Genomic DNA, 16,807 nt, shown 5'->3' with positions numbered 1-16,807 from the left:
AAGAACGATTTTTTAAAGATTGCATAAAAACGATCGTTTCGTTTTCGCTTTTTCTTCGTCGTTTCATAAACTAAACGTTTGTTTTCCATATATTTTGAAAATATTTTTTTTTGGTCCTACTAGTGATTTTTATCTTTAATTTTGCAAAAATGGCTGCGCTTTTGCCATTTTATATTGTTTATTATTTTTTTTGTGAGGTTTTTAGAATATTTAGGCGTAGGTATTTTACTAGGCTTGTTCCAAAATCGACTTACCATATTGCCTGCCCCTCCCCCTTTTGTGTGATAATATTTTTTTTAATAAAAGCCTAATAATTGTCCAGTATATCTTTGTTTTCTCTTTTCTTGCTTCTGAATGTTGTTTATTTGTTCTGTTGAAGAAATATTATAATTAGGATTTTTTTATTTTTCTTATTGTTATAACACTAAATGATATGTCAAACAATTTGCGTTTCGAGGTGGGCATACCTTGCAGGAATACATGAGGGATCAATCATTGATCAACAAAATTCAAAATGCCCTCATTCGAGATCAAGCGTTCAAAATTAATGATACTCCACAAAAATGTTCCGATATCAGTGTCCGAATTTAATGAAATCAAGCCGCGTTTAAAATCCGCCAAAAACCGGTTTTAATTGAGCGCCGGCTTAATCTTTAAACAATGAATACGATGTTAAGTGGAACCAACCATGTTTGAGTCGCTGCTTAAATTTAAGCCGCGGCTCAAATTCTTTTAGTTCGGCCTCAGGACACATTTAAGACAAAGAAGTTTGCAAAAACAATCCTGCCTTTAAAAAAATTAACTTAAGTTAAAAATTTTTTTTGAAAATGAATGATATTTTTATTATGTTAGATGTACAAATACAATTTAAAGTTTATCTAGATTCTTCAAAACGATTTGTCGGTTTTCATTTGATTTCGAGTAAATTGGATAGTCGGTAACATTGTACTTTTTAACAATATCTTCTCGAATAAACAAATCGTTTTGCTCAAGTCCTGTTATTTCGTTTTTCTCCATCCTGTGAGGGTATCTTCTGTATCCTTTAGACTCTATCAAGGCTCGGATTGAAGCCTAAAAGGAAAAAGTATTTTTTTCATAAAAGTAAATATCCTAAATTGGCATTTTTTTAATCATATTTTTTTTGTACCGTAGATTCATATTGGAGCATGGATTAAACATGAAAATAAAGTTTGAAATGAAAAAAAAATTACAATTTTATATAAAATCCAATTTATTTTCCTGGCATTTTACTTTACAATATACGTAACATAATACTATTTTATACAAACTTTTATTCAGGTGGTTTTAATAGCTAATCACCTCTGAATATCATATATACAATTGGACACCAGTTAAGCAATCTGCTGTGGATATTATGTTGTTAAAAAGTATGTGGCTGTAGCTTGTAAATCAGCTTTAAATGAATTGTTAACACTGCTAAATTGCTGTGTTTCATGTTGATTGAACTATATTTAATACCAAAACTTCATGTTAACAGTGGTCTTCCTATTAAACAGTTTAATATCCCTCTGTATAGAAATTTTTTTTCAGAAGTTAATGCATGCAAATAGGGAATACAACAGGGCGTGGTGCAGTGCATTAAGTTGCTTTGTTTTTGTCAATTTTTTCTTTCAAAATTTGCCAAAGTTTGAACCTCACAACAAAACGAACCAAGAACGAACTTAAAAATACTTATCATTTCTGGATCGTTATTCCATTTCTTCATGATATAAACATTGATATGTATAATAAAATCAAACTTTACCATAGTATGTTTTTTACATCAATTGGAAGTTTTATCAAACATGTTCTTTAACAACTATTAACACCACTTCTGACAGTACACACACTTAAAACAGTATTTCTAAGGCCCCCCCCCCTTACCTGAGACTGTGAACCCCCAGATATAGATTTCCCGACCAAATCTGTCTCTACTGTCATTATTTCTATATCTACCTAAGATAAATAAAAATTCAAATTTTTGTTTATCATCAAAAGTTTTTATTATAAATAATAATTGTTTTGATTCCTTAATTAAATATAGGCTTACAATGCAGTCTTTTTTTATTTGCAAAGGAAACAAAATATTAATTACTACCGCGTTTTTTGTAGTGGTTGGGGGGTTTAGGGGGGGGGGGGTAGGGTAAACAAGAGGAAAGGCCTTTTAAATAGCGAAAAGTATAATTAAATTTGATTTTACCCTCCTCTTGATTTTGAAGTCTCGTTCGTATGTTTGTTAGTGTAAGCCTAATTAAGATGTATCTTAAGCATAATCCGTATATAATTTTTAAACAGGGGCAAACTGAAGTCTCGTCCGTATGTTTGCCAGTGTAAGCCTATTTAAGATGTATCTTAAGCATAATCCGTATTTAATTTTAAAACAGGGGCAAACTGAAGTCTCGTCCGTATGTTTGCCAGTGTAAGCCTAATAAAGATGTATCTTAAGCATAATCCGTATTTAATTTTAAAACAGGGGCGTACTGAAGTCTCAGCTAAGGGGGTAGGGACGGTGGGTTGGTGGGGGGAAAGTGGGTACAATGACAGAATCTTTTTTATATTTTTGGATGAAGTACAGTGGTAATTGAAAACTCTAAAATAGGAAGACGACTTTTAAACTTAAGTTAGGACTTTAACTAGTTCAATGAACATTAGACATGGCAATTGTACAGCGTAAATAGACCCTTTTCGCTTAAGTTATGCTTTGCTAAGTTACTAAAAAAATATTTGCTTTGTTTTCTGGTTATCACTGTATTTATATCCAACCTTGTCCCAGGGCAGTGTTTCTAGAATCAGCTGTTCTGCTCCCTCAACATCCAGGATTAGAAGATTTATCACAGGGTTGCCTTAACATTAGAAAATTTATATAAAGTGTAAAAGAATTGAGTCTTCACCACAAATGCAAATTTTCTAAACACTATTTGCAATTCCTAATAGTGTAAACCTTTGATATTTTAAACTTAGGTTAATTAATCTTGAACTTATAGCTTAAAACATCAAAGGGTTCCGACATTTGATTGCAAAGATTTTTAGAAGCATTTTTGCACAAAAATTTCCCACTGTAACTGATAGTTTGCCACTAACTCTAAATTCTTGATCTCGATATCTTTGAAACCTCATGGGGGAAACCGTTTATATATATATACCAAATTTTAACTAACTGATCCAGCAGAATTCAAAGTATTAAATATCATAGTTATCATAGCAGCAGGTGTCAACTTTTCAAGTAGATAATTAAATCCAAATTTAAGTTTGAGGCGAATAATCAGTTCTCTGATGTACTTTCCTTGAACTACTGTATATTAAGTTAAAACAATTAAGATATAATCTGATTTATATTTACCTAAGGCTTTAATAATACTATAAAGTGGAAAACACTGCATCTGCATTGAGAACTCATGAGGATTACTGCTCAATCCTCCCATAGAATACAATCCCTTTCCTCTAGATAATGAATATATAAAATACAATCCTTTCCTCTAGATAATGCATAGAATACAATCCCTTTCCTCTAGATAATACATATATAGAATACAATCCATTTCCTCTAGATAATACATAGAATACAATCCCTTTCCTCTAGATAATACATATATAGAATACAATCCTTTTCCTCTAGATAATACATATATAGAATACAATCCCTTTCCCTTAGATAATACATATATAGAATACAATTATATTCCCCTTGATAATACATATATAGAATACAATCCCTTTCCCTTAGATAATACATATATAGAATACAATTATATTCCCCTTGATAATACATATATAGAATACAATCCCTTTCCCTTAGATAATACATATTTAGAATACAATCCATTTCCTCTAAATAATTCATAGAATACAATCCCTGTCCTCTAGATAATACATATATAGATTAAAATCCCTTTCCTCTAGATAATACAAATATAGAATACAATCCATTTCCTCTAGATAATACATATACAGAATAAAATCCTTTTCCTCTTGATTATACAAATATAGAATACAATCCCTTTCCTCTAGATAATACATATATAGAATACAATCCTTTTCCTCTTGATAATACATATATAGAATACAATCCCTTTCCTCTAGATAATGCATAGAATACAATCCCTTTCCTCTTGATAATACATATATCGAATACAATCCCTTTCCCTTAGCTAATACATATATATGATTTCCGATCATAACTCAAAAACCCCTGGACCGATTTGCCTCAAATTTTGATTGGGAAAAAAAAGAGAATTGTTGGGAATGTTTTTAGATTGGTTAAAAAAAATCTGATTTGAGTGGGTCGACTCATGTATACAAATACATTAATGCAAATTGTTGTAAATCCGCAACTTTTTTGTTCGAAATCTGCAAAACCACATTTTATCTGACCATGGCGGCACAGTTACAGTTCAAATATAACGCCAACCTTTCAGTTTGAAATTCTTTTTCTAAGAAACCCTCAGTTTCAAAAATAGCGCCAACCGATTCCCCTGGTTCTAAAAGTCTGAAAAATTATGCTAAGTACATCTCCTCAAACAGGGGGAAGCCCATTCTTATTGAATAAATAGCCATGAATATCGACTCATGCATAAATTGAGCAGTAATTAGTATAACTGTAACCTTATTATACAATTTTAATAAATTAAAAGATATAATTTTTAAAAAGTCAAAATAAATTTTGCAAGATTTTTTTTTTGGATGAAACTCTTAAGTTAGTGTAGTTTGGATGAAACGTGAGCTGGGTGAAATGTATTTTAGGCGAAACGTGAATTGGGTGAAGCATTATTTTGTGTGAAACGTTATTGGGTGAAACGTTTTGGGTGAAACGTGATTGGGTGAAACGTTATTGGGCGAACTGTTACCACACCTACATATATAGAATAAAATCCCTTTCCTCTAGATAATACATATACAGAATACAATGCCTTTCCTCTAGATAATACATATACAGAATACCATTCCTTTCCCCTAGATAATACATATATATAATACAATACCTTTCCTCTAGATAATACATATATAGAATACAATCCTTTTCCTCTAGATAATACATATATAGAATACAATCCCTTTCCTCTAGATAATACATATATAGAATACAATCCCTTTCCTCTAGATAATGCATATATAGACTACAATCCCTTTCCTCTAGATAATACATATATAAAATAAAATCCCTTTCCTCTAGATAATACAAATACAGAATACAATCACTTTCTTGTAGAAAATACAAATATAGAATACAATCCCTTTCTTGTAGATAATACAAATATAATACAATCCCTTTCCCCTCTAAAATACTAATATAGCATACAATCCCTGTAGTTTTTTTTTACATAATTCAAAAAGTATTGGTCTGAAGCTGTTGAAATGTTGAAACTGCCTGAGTCCTCAGGCACACTGCCTGAATGACTGTCTCCTATAAAGAACTAAATCTTTGCTTTGACCCCATTTCAGTTGTCATATTTGATAATTTTTTGAAAGCCTATGATACAAGGAAGCAGATTGTAGAAGTTCAGCAAAAAATGCAAAAGAAATTTCTGTATTTTCAGTTTTTCCTAAAAAAGACATCAGGTTATTTATAATTTTGCATAAATGTTTGCATATTTGAAGGAATTTTTTGCAAACACTTTTTCTGCAGTTAAGTTCAAATACAAAGAGACTCAGAACTCGGGGGTCATGTGAGGTCCCACACAAAAATTTGGGCCCAATATGTTCAGCCGTTTTTACGTTTATTGGATACAAACACCCACCCAGGACAAGTAAAGTATGCATAGATTTAGTTTAAAGTATACCTAACAGCAGAAACCATATCAAACATTCCAAAATGTGGAGTCTTCTCAACTGCTAGGCAGGTGTGAATCTATTAAAAAATTAAGTTTGTGGATTTAGTAAAGACACTGTTTTTTTCCAATCACTGTTTCCATGTATCGACCAATATCAACGATTAATATGAGGCCCTTTAATCAGAGGGGGTGAATTGTAGTTGCAACTTGCAATGCAACCCCATTTTTTATGACAATTGGTAATAACTGTTCTTAATATTATACGGAGATCTCTTAAAGAATTACTTTTGAAGATCCTAGATCCTGATTAGCAACAGTCTTATACTTTATTCAATTTATTGTTAGAGAAGAAATCGTGCATCAACTTTTTAATGTTTTGCTTTTATGACAGAGAACAAATTTAGCACAGTGTTATATAAGGAAACTTCTTTAGGGTCAAACATTTTGAAATATGATAAAATTTTTAGATTCTTATAGAACACTTTGGAAGTAAAAAACATCCCTTTCATTAATATTTACCCATAGAGAATAGAATATATATTAGAGGGGAATTTAATGAATCTCTCGGAATGAATTTTTTCAGTCCCTTTCAGCCTGAAAGGGAGTTCAAAGTGTTGCAAATCATGTAAATGTTCACAAATTATATGCAGTAGAGTACATCAATACAGTATGTTACTTAGACTATTCATTTCAATTTCGAATTTTTAAACTGTTAAATAAACTTTATAATGAATTAGGTGAATAAAAAAACATCATTTGATTTATATAGTTATAATGGAAAATCATCGTTTGTAAAGTAAAAGGCATAGAGTCTATGTGAAATGATCATTGGTCAATTATAAAACCAGCCTATTTCATAATTTGGTTTTCTTTTAACAATAATTTTAGATTTTCTATAAAATGATATTCCAGGGCCCAAAAGGTTATATAGCATAAATATGTGAAGTACACCTGCAGTATGGAAACAGTAAAACAAAATGGCCGTTTTACACTTTTTCTAGTAAATTCCCCTCTAATATATATTCTATTCTCTTTGTATTTACCTGATAAGATTTTCTATTTAATTCTAAACTATGAGTGTAGAGCCAAACATCAGCCTCCACCAGAACACCAGTCCAATTATGAACCAATTCAAATTCTAGAAATGTTAAGAAAAATGAAAATAATATTTTCTGTTTTTTTGTATTTGCCTTTTCATATTTAATTTAATCAAATTGTTATCATTAACTGTATCCCGATTGGGCTATTGTTGTCTATAAGGATGGGGCCGGGGGGGGGGGGGAAATATTTAAACTTTGTCCGATGTTTTTAAATAAATAATTACATTTCTTGAAATTTATAAAACTTTTTTTTTTTACTTCTTTTGCATTCACACCCTTTAAATATTGAATGGTTGGAAAAATTAAAGTAAATTTCAGATCAGATCGATATTTTTACCCATTTTAAATTATAATTTCTAATCTTAAGAAAAAAAATCTGAATTTAGATATATTTGCTTTTCTCATACTAGAGAAGCTTTGAGGTCGCGAATTGTACCAAAAATTTTACATATATTTCTATAGGACGAAAGAAATCCAAACCTATAATCTAAATTAAATTTTCAAAAAAATTTTCAAAAAAAAGTGTGTTGAAAAAATTACCGAAAGACATAGAATTTATTCCGTCATGTGAACCTGCCTCCAGATAGAAACCATTTCGAGGAACTTGGTTTTTGTAAACTGAAAAAAAGAACATTTAAAGAAACTGTGACTCATACACTCTACACACTGTAGGTAGAAACCATTTTGTAAACTGAAAACCAAACAACGTAGGGACTGCTAGTGACCCTCCGGCCTCCACCATGTACAGGGATGAGACAGTACATCACATTATAAACTCTTTATATATGACGATCCGTAAACTAGTTTAAATTAAGTCTTATGCCTTAAATATGTTTTTTCAATGGCTTAATGATTAATTTGTCAACATCAAGAAAAGAAGTTTTCCCTTGCAGTGAATCACAAATAAAGGAATGAAACCGTATTTAATTGTTCTTGAAGTCTCATCCTTTGCGGGTAATCATGTACATACTATATATAATTTAAAGTGAAATTTCGTAACATAGTGACCCTTCAATGTCTTCTTGTTAGTTTGTCAAGTTAGTTTGTCAGGTTAGTTTGTCAGGTTAGATTGTGAGGTTAGTTTGTCAGTTCAGTTTGTCAGGTTAGTTTTTCAGGTTAGTTTGTCAGGTTAGTTTGTCAGGTTAGTTTGTCAGGTTAGTTTGTCAGGTTAGTTTGTCAGGTTAGTTTGTCAGGTTAGTTTGTCAGGTTAGTTTTTCAGGTTAGTTTGTCAGGGTAGTTTGTCTGGTTTGTTTGTCAGGTTAGTTTATTGAGTTAGTTTGTCAGTTTAATTTGTCAGGTTAGTTTTTCAGGGTAGTTTGTCTGGTTTGTTTGTCTGGTTAGTTTATCAAGTTAGTTTGTCAGGTTAGTTTGTCAGGTTATTAAATGAGGATTAATTAAAGTCACAAACTAAAATTATCAACTCTCGATAGTTTTGCATCTTGTGTGTAAACCTTTTATATTTCTGTTGTTTTCAGGAATAATTCAAAAAAGGTGAACAGTCCCTTGAATATCCTGAGGGATCTAGATATGAGTCAGTACAACCCGAGCAGTAACAGTAGACACAAGTCTCCAACACATTAACCAAGACATTTCCCATGACATTAACACTCTGCGGTCTGTGCTACATACAGTGCACAGAACTTATTAGTATTACAGTGTTCCTACACAACATGAGAAGACTGAGGTTGGTGATTAGAAATCCAGCCCACATTGGAGGCTCTGAAGATGATGATGATAATGAGATTGATCCCATGCACTAAGCTCCTTTGGAGAGTTGCTTAGCTCCATTTGTTACAGCTCTTGCAGGGGACGAGGACGAGGACGAGGACATGTCTAAGGGCGGAAGTATTCCTAGCCTAGAGAATGATCAATTATCAGAAGAAGATATCCCTGGAATACTGAGACTATCTACTCTTACTCAATCAGATGATGAAGAGGTAAAGCAGTTTCTGAAGGATATAGGTTCCGATGACGAGGACAGCCTCCGACCTGTAAAGGATGGAGATGAGAGACCAGATCATACTCCCTGCATTTGGGACCCACCTGGAAACCTTTAGGAGAAAGAGTATCAGTTTCCTCATTCTATAAAGGAGGAGATCATGACCCGTCTGTTCCGCCTGGTCTGGGACTTGCTCAAGTACCTAGAGGAGCTCAACAGGAAGCCAACCCCTTGGAATGACGAGGATGATATCCTGGTTGAAGGACTCAACAATATCCTGGTAATGGAGGTAAAACTCTTGCGGATTAATCAACTATTCGAGGTCTCAAGAGATCTTGTCAATGATCCTAAATAAGGATCCATGATATTATGTTCATCATATTAATAAAAGTAATTAAATGAGTAATCAATTTGTAACTGAATTATATCTATATCTTAGTTAAATATATATATGTACAAATTTTATGTTAGTATTTAATTGAGAACGTTTAGGTTTAAACAAAACAGAGTAGGTAGTTTTGGATTGATCCTTCATATAATTGACCTGCCTAAGTATATATTAGTTATGATCTTGCGCGATACAACATTCCAAACTGTAATTAATTGATCTAACAGAGGAAATCATAAAAAAGATCTACGACACTTCTGGTTATAATTGGATTTAATTGGGTTAGAAAATTAGAGAATGCGGTAATTATTTATTTGCTATTTCTTAATTTGTTTTCTTTACAGGCTCATTATAATTGCGGTTGTTGTTGTTGTTGTTGATGTTGTTGTTGTTTTTGCTGCTGTTGTTGTTGTTTTTGTTGTTGTTGTTGTTGTTGTTGTTGTTGTTGTTGTTGTTGTTGTGTTATTGTTGTTGTTATTATTATTGTTGTTGTTGTTGTTTTTGTTGTTGTTTTATTGTTGTTGCTGTTGTTGTTGTTACCTAGTTCTGTTATATCCACAACTTGTTCGTTTCGCGTTATTTCATAAGCAGTGTCAGAATTCACCTCCATACCATTCAAATATAGAAGCTTGTTGTTTGGAGGCCTAATACCAAGGTTATATAGATACTAAATAGGTCAGGGAAGATATTTTAAATTATTCAGTTAATTATTCTGAGTTTTAGAGAATCTGACGACATATGCAAACACAAAATTGTATAAAACTGTGAGCTCTAGGGCTTGATGGCTAGTTAAGATGATGTTAGGTATACTTCCCTAATAGGATTTTCCCAAACCGCTAACTTCCCAATATTATTTTCTAAAGTGGCAACTTCCCATATAAGTGCAATTTCCCAAACGGCAACTTCTGAAGTATTTTCTAAGCCTCAGAGCTTAGCTAACTACCCAGATATAGCCGCTGCACTCAGCCCCCTAGCCCATCCTAGCTGCAGCGGTTTGGAAAGTATATCAAACACCAAGGTATAACTGTGAAAGCTCACATTTCATTTTGAATTTTGGAAAATTTGAATAGATTGCTTGTTCTATCTAAATAATCTTTGCCTGATATACTCGTCTCTGATCAAGTCTGTTAGGCGGTCATCCTCCTGGTTCAAACAGTTGAGGTAAGGTCTAATACAAACAGTTAAAGTAGGGTATAAAATAAACAGTTGAGGTATAGGTCTAATACAAATAGTTCAGTTAGGGTCTAATTCAAACAGTTCAGGTTTGGACGAATACAAACAGTTGCGTTAGGGTCTAATATAAACAGTTGAGGTATAGGTCTAATACAAATAGTTCAGTTAGGGTCTAATTCAAACAGTTGAGGTTGGGTTAAATACAAACGGTTGAGGTAGGGTATAATACTAACAGTTGAGGTTTGGTCTAATTCAAACAGTTGAGGTTGGGTCTAATACAAACAGTTAAGTTAGGGTCTAATATAAACAGCTGAAGTAGGATCTAATACAAACAGTTGAGGTAGGGTCTAATATAAACAGTTAAATTAGAGTCTAATACAAACAGTTGAGGTAAGGTCTAATTCAAACAGTTGAGGTTGGGTCTAATACAAACAGTTAAGTTAGGGTCTAATATAAACAGCTGAAGTAGGATCTAATACAAACAGTTGAGGTAGGGTCTAACATAAACAGTTAAATTAGGGTCTAATACAAGCAGTTGAGGTAAGGTCTAATGCAAACAGTTGAGGTAAGGTCTAATACAAACAGTTGAGGTAAGGTCTAATGCAAACAGTTGAGGTAGGTTCTAATACAAACAGTTGAGGTAGGTTCTAATACAAACATTTGAGGTAGGGTATAATATAAACAGTTAAGGTAATGTATAATATAAAAAGTTTAGCTAGGTAAAATACAAACAGTTGAGGTAGGGTATAATATAAACAGTTGAGGTAGGGATATAATATAAACAGTTTAGGTAGGGTATAGTATAAACAGTTGAAGTTGGGTCTAATTCAAACAGTTGAGGTTGGATATAATACAAACAGTTGAGGTAGGATATAATATAAACAGTTGATGTAGGTCTAATATAAACAGTTGATTTAGGTATAATATAAACAGTTGAGGTAGGATATAATATAAACAGTTGAGGTAGGTCTGATATAAACAGTTGATATAGGTATGATATAAACAGTTGAGGTAGGGTATAATATAAACAGTTGAGGTAGTGTATAATATAAACAGTTGAGGTAGGGTTCTAATATAAACAGTTGAGGTAGGTTCTAATATAAACAGTTTAGGTAGGGTATAGTATAAACAGTTGAAGTTGGGTCTAATTCAAACAGTTGAGGTTGGATATAATACAAACAGTTGAGGTAGGATATAATATAAACAGTTGATGTAGGTCTAATATAAACAGTTGATATAGGTATGATATAAACAGTTGAGGTAGGGTATACTATAAACAGTTGATGTAGGTCTAATAAAAACAGTTAATGTAGGTCTAATATAAACAGTTCAGGTAGGGTATAATACAAACAGTTGAGGTTGGGTATTATACAAACAATTGAGGTAGGGTATAATACAAACAGTTGAGGTTGGGTATAATATAAACAGTTGAGGTTGGGTATAATATAAACAGTTGAGGTAGGGTATAATATACACATTTGAGGTTGGGTATAATACAAACAGTTGAGGTAGGGTATAATACAAACAGTTGAGGTAGGGTATAATACAAGCAGTTGAGGTAGGGTATAATACAAAACGTTGAGGTAGGGTATAATACAAACAGTTGAAGTAGGGTATAATACAAGCGCGCAGTTGAAGCAGGGTATAATACAAACAGTTGAGGTAGGTTCTAATATAAACAGTTGAGGTAGGGTATAATACAAGCAGTTGAGGTAGGGTATGATATAAACAGTTGAGGTAGGTTCTAATATAAACAGTTGAGGTAGGGTATAATATAAACAGTTGAGGTAGCAATACGAGCAGTTGAGGTAGGGTATAATACAAACAGTTGAGGTAGGGTATAATATAAACAGTTGAGGTAGGGTATAATATAAACAGTTGAGGTAGCTTCTATTATAAACAGTTGAGGTAGGGTACAATACGAGCAGTTAAGGTAGGGTATAATACAAACAGTTGAGGTAGGGTATAATATAAACAGTTGAGGTAGGGTATAATATAAACAGTTGAGGTAGAGTATAATATAAACAGTTGAGGTAGCTTCTATTATAAACAGTTGAGGTAGGGTATAATACAAGCAGTTGAGGTAGGGCATAATACAAACAGTTGAGGTAGGGTATAATATAAACAGTTGAGGTAGCTTCTATTATAACAGTTGAGGTAGGGTATAATATAAACAGTTGAGGTAGGGATATAATATAAAAAGTTCAGGTAGGTATAATACAAACTGTTGAGGTAGGGTATAATATAAACAGTTGAGGTAGGGTTCTAATATAAACAGTTGAGGTAGGTTCTAATATAAACAGTTGAGGTAGGGTATAGTATAAACAGTTGAAGTTGGGTCTAATTCAAACAGTTGAGGTTGGATATAATACAAACAGTTGAGGTAGGATATAATATAAACAGTTGATGTAGGTCTAATATAAACAGTTGATTTAGGTATAATATAAACAGTTGAGGTAGGGTATAAAATAAACAGTTGATGTAGGTCTAATATAAACAGTTGAGGAAGCGTATAATATAAACAGTTAATGTAGGTCTAATATAAACAGTTGATGTAGGTCTAATATAAACAGTTCAGGGAGGGTATAATACAAACAGTTGAGGTTGGGTATAATACAAACAATTGAGGTAGGGTATACTACAAACAGTTGAGGTTGGGTATAATATAAACAGTTGGGGTTGGGTATAATACAAACAGTTGAGGTTGGGTATAATATAAACAGTTAAGGTAGGGTATAATACGAACAGTTAAGGTAGGGTATAATATAAACAGTTGAGGTAGGGTATAATATAAACATTTGAGGTTGGGTATAATACAAACAGTTGAGGTAGGGTATAATACAAACAGTTGAGGTAGGGTATGATATAAACAGTTGAGGTAGGTTATAATATAAACAGTTGAGGTAGGGTATAATATAAACAGTTGAGGTAGGGTATAATATAAACAGTTGAGGTAGGGTATAATATAAACAGTTGAGGTAGCTTCTATTATAAACAGTTGAGGTAGGGTATAATACAAGCAGTTGAAGTAGGGTATTATACAAACAGTTGAGGTAGGGTATAATATAAACAGTTGAGATAGGGTATAATATAAACAGTTGAGGTAGGTTATAATACAAACAGTTGAGGTAGGGTATAATATAAACAAGGTAGGGTATAATATAAACAGTTGAGGAAGGATATAATATAAACAGTTGAGGTAGGGTATAATATAAACAGTTCAGGTAGGTATAATATAAACACTTTGTTAAACTAATTTGTAATAATCAAGCAGAAGTTCCCTCCCCACTTTTAAAAATATTAACTTTTCTGAAAATTTATTTTTCCGGAAAAAGAAAGATTGTCAATTTTTTCTTTTTTTTCTTTTTCAAAACGCTTTAGAAACTTTAGAAACTTATTATTAATCTCAAAATCTACTCTGATACAACATACAGGGTGTATCACGAAACATGACAGTTTTTAATGTCGTCTTCCATACACTGTATTAGATATTAAAGGCTATTTGCAGTTTATTTCATTTAAAAAATCTTTTGCTCAAATATATGTTACTTTAAAATTAATTTTACAATAATATGTAATATTTGTATTATTGTTCTTGATATTTAACAACTTAACAAATTATGGAAGGAGACATCCTAAACTATTTACCAACTGTCATGTTTCATGGAACACCTTGAAGTTACCTGTAAATAAAGGGTCCTTTAATTTTCGACCCATCCTCCGAGAATTGAACTAACTCTGCAGCTCGCATATCTTTATTAAGATCCAACTAAAATAAAGTTGAAATTTTTAAACTCTAGTTTTATATTTGTCACAAGAGGAAAGTTGGAACACGTCACAAATTTCCTTTTCCCGGATTTTTGCATAAACTGAAGGCTGAACTCCAACCTTCGAGTGTGTGAGGTGGGGAAGACTTCACTGCCGCGCTTAATTAAAAGCATGATTAAGAGGGATGACATTTGTAGATCGAGATTGAATCCTAGCCGCAGCGCTCGGTCCAGAGAGTGTCATAACTTAACCTAACCTGAGGCCGCAGCGCTCGGCCCAGAAAGTGTCTTAACCTAACCTATCCCTAAATAAATAATAATTTAATTGAAAATTGTCGAAAAAGTGTTCATGTACAAAAGTAAAATCTGCAGTGAAGTCTTCCCCACCTCGCACACTCGCAGGTTGGAGTTCAGCTTCAGCCTAAACTGAATCGTGTGAAATCAAAGACGACATTCAAATCCTCTTCTTCTTAGAATGACTGAGGCTTCTAAATGAACATTGAACCAGGGCCGTCCTAATGTCGTACTTTAGAACATAACAGTTTGGCCGCTATATAGCTTAGTATTAATACTTTCTTCAATCAATTCGTTTAGTTCAGATTTAAAATGTCAAGATTATTTTGTTATGATAAAGCATATAGATTAACGAAATTGAAAAAGGAGTTTTTTTTTCAATCGTTTTTTCCCTTGGGAACAAACTTTGAGTGTTTCAAGATTTAATTAAACAAACAGAGAAGCTCAGTAATATTATCATTATAATTAAACAAACAGAGAAGCTCAGTAACATTATCATTATAATTAATTAAACAGAGAAGCTCAGTAATATTATCATTATAATTAATTAAACAGAGAAGCTCAGTAATATTATCATTATAATTAATTAAACAGAGAAGCTCAGTAATATTATCATTATAATTAAACAAACAGAGAAGCTCAGTAATATTATCATTATAATTAATTAAAATTCAGAATTAGTTCACCTTGTCTGTGCTTGAGCACTTTGGTAGATCGTGTACTGTAATATTACCAACAGGTGGCTCCTCTAAACATTTGAGCGTATCTTTATTTATTTATACATGAAAAATATCATTGTTTTTAATATTTTAACTTCTGAGACAATATTACATCTATTCTTTTGTTTTTTTAAATAAGTAAATGTTAAATCTGTAGCTCAAAAAAGGAAATAAGTTTTGAAATATCTTAATTTTTTTTAAGCAATTAAATCATTTAACATCAAACAAATGTATAAAAAACTGTCTCGATTGACGATTAAACTAACATTTACATTTGTATACCAAATTATCAGCTCAATACAAAATTACCTGCACTACAATTTGGATGCGACTTTAGACACAATTGTTATGAATATATATTTAGACACGATTGTTATGAATATATATTTTTTTTGTTTTCCTTTTTATTCAATTTGACTGCTTCTGTAAACTTATTTCTTTTATACCAAATCACTATATGCAGTTTAATTTTTTTCCAAGGCACAGGATAAAAATATAAGACCTTTTAAATCGAATATTTTAAGAGTTGTAGATTAGTATTAAATGTCTCATCCTTTTTGCGTGTAACTATGTATAGCTAGACATCTGACATACATATAAAACTTCATCTATAACTACAACTACAGCTATAACTAAAAATGTATCTTTAACTACAATTATGCAACTACAATTCTACAACTGTACAACTACAACTACAACTACAACTACAACTACAACTACAACTACAACTACAACTACAACTACAACTACAACTACAACTACAACTACAACTACAACTAAAACTACAACTACAACTGCAACTACAACTAAAACTACAACCACAACTACGCCTACAACTACAACTACAACTACAACTACAACTACAACTACAACTACAACTACAATTACAATTACAATTACAACTACAACTACAACTACAACTACAACTACAACTACAACTACAACTACAACTACAACTACAACTACAACTATAACTACAACTACAATACCTATTGAAAATACCTGATTTGAGAAGACTGCTGACTATTATAAGAGAAAGAAGACATATCACTATAAATTGATTTTTAAACTGTTTTATTCTATAATAAAGACGACAGTTTATTTTTAACATTTCCTTCATGTTATTATACACTTGTCAACCCTCTAAAATAAATAGAAATGTTGGGAAATAATGAGGGCAAGCAGAGAAACTGAAAATACAGTTTAAGAATATGTCTTGTCATGGTTTTGGTTTTAAAGTTCTACCTGTGCAGTACTTAATTTTACGTGTTTCAAATATGTATGTCTGTATGTTAGTCTGTCACTATTTATCTATTTATCTTTCTGTCTATCAGTCAGTATGTATTTCATGTCTATTTGTCTGTCTGTCTTTCTAGCTATATGTCTGTTTGTATGTTAATAGTTCTGTGTACGTAAGTGTCAGCTTTATATTTCTCTCTGTCTATCTATCTATACTATCCATCTATCTTAATACTTATCTACGTTAACAAATAGAGAAAGTACTGCACTAGAGAAGGTACTCCACAAGAGAGAGTACTCCACTGAACAGAGTACTCCACAAGAGAGAGTTCTACACTTGAAAGAGTACTCCACTAGAGAGAGTACTCCACTAGAGAGAGTTCTCCACTAGAGAAAGTACTTCACTTAAGATTACTCCTT

General features: G+C 32.0%; 1 protein-coding gene across 2 annotated transcripts; it reads right to left on the bottom strand.

Moving 5' to 3' along the window:
• Positions 1-707: 707 nt before the first annotated feature.
• LOC111711255 (uncharacterized) lies at positions 708-16,796 on the bottom strand. Of its 2 annotated transcripts, XM_023485553.1 has the most exons (12): positions 16,151-16,796; positions 15,116-15,177; positions 14,052-14,137; positions 10,295-10,363; positions 9,736-9,839; positions 7,409-7,486; positions 6,812-6,906; positions 5,778-5,845; positions 3,341-3,441; positions 2,764-2,843; positions 1,885-1,956; positions 708-1,071 (listed from the first exon to the last, which is right to left on the bottom strand). In XM_023485553.1, exons 1-12 carry the CDS (start codon positions 16,266-16,268, stop codon positions 868-870), a joined length of 1,137 nt encoding a protein of 378 aa, XP_023341321.1. In that variant the 5' UTR covers positions 16,269-16,796; the 3' UTR covers positions 708-867. The 2 variants fall into 2 exon arrangements, with proteins under 2 accessions (XP_023341321.1, XP_023341322.1); XM_023485554.1 differs by lacking the exons at positions 708-1,071; positions 1,885-1,956; positions 2,764-2,843; positions 3,341-3,441 and adding an exon at positions 4,694-5,094.
• Positions 16,797-16,807: the final 11 nt, after the last annotated feature.

The sequence above is a fragment of the Eurytemora carolleeae genome, unplaced genomic scaffold (assembly GCF_000591075.1).
Source record: "Eurytemora carolleeae unplaced genomic scaffold, Eaff_2.0 scaffold1137, whole genome shotgun sequence".
NCBI lineage: Eukaryota > Metazoa > Arthropoda > Copepoda > Calanoida > Temoridae > Eurytemora > Eurytemora carolleeae.
Note: the sequence above shows the minus strand (reverse complement) of the source record. Positions and strands in the feature narration are given on the sequence as shown.

Excerpts from the sequence above, each read along its gene's own strand:
- LOC111711255 (XM_023485553.1), bottom strand. The coding sequence starts at position 16,268 with ATGAAGGAAATGTTAAAAATAAACTGTCGTCTTTATTATAGAATAAAA. Across the intron at positions 9,840-10,294 it reads ATCAGAGACGAGTATATCAG|GCCTCCAAACAACAAGCTTC; the intron begins GCAAAGATTATT and ends CCTTGGTATTAG. Across the intron at positions 1,072-1,884 it reads CTGGGGGTTCACAGTCTCAG|GCTTCAATCCGAGCCTTGAT; the intron begins GTAAGGGGGGGG and ends TTTTCCTTTTAG.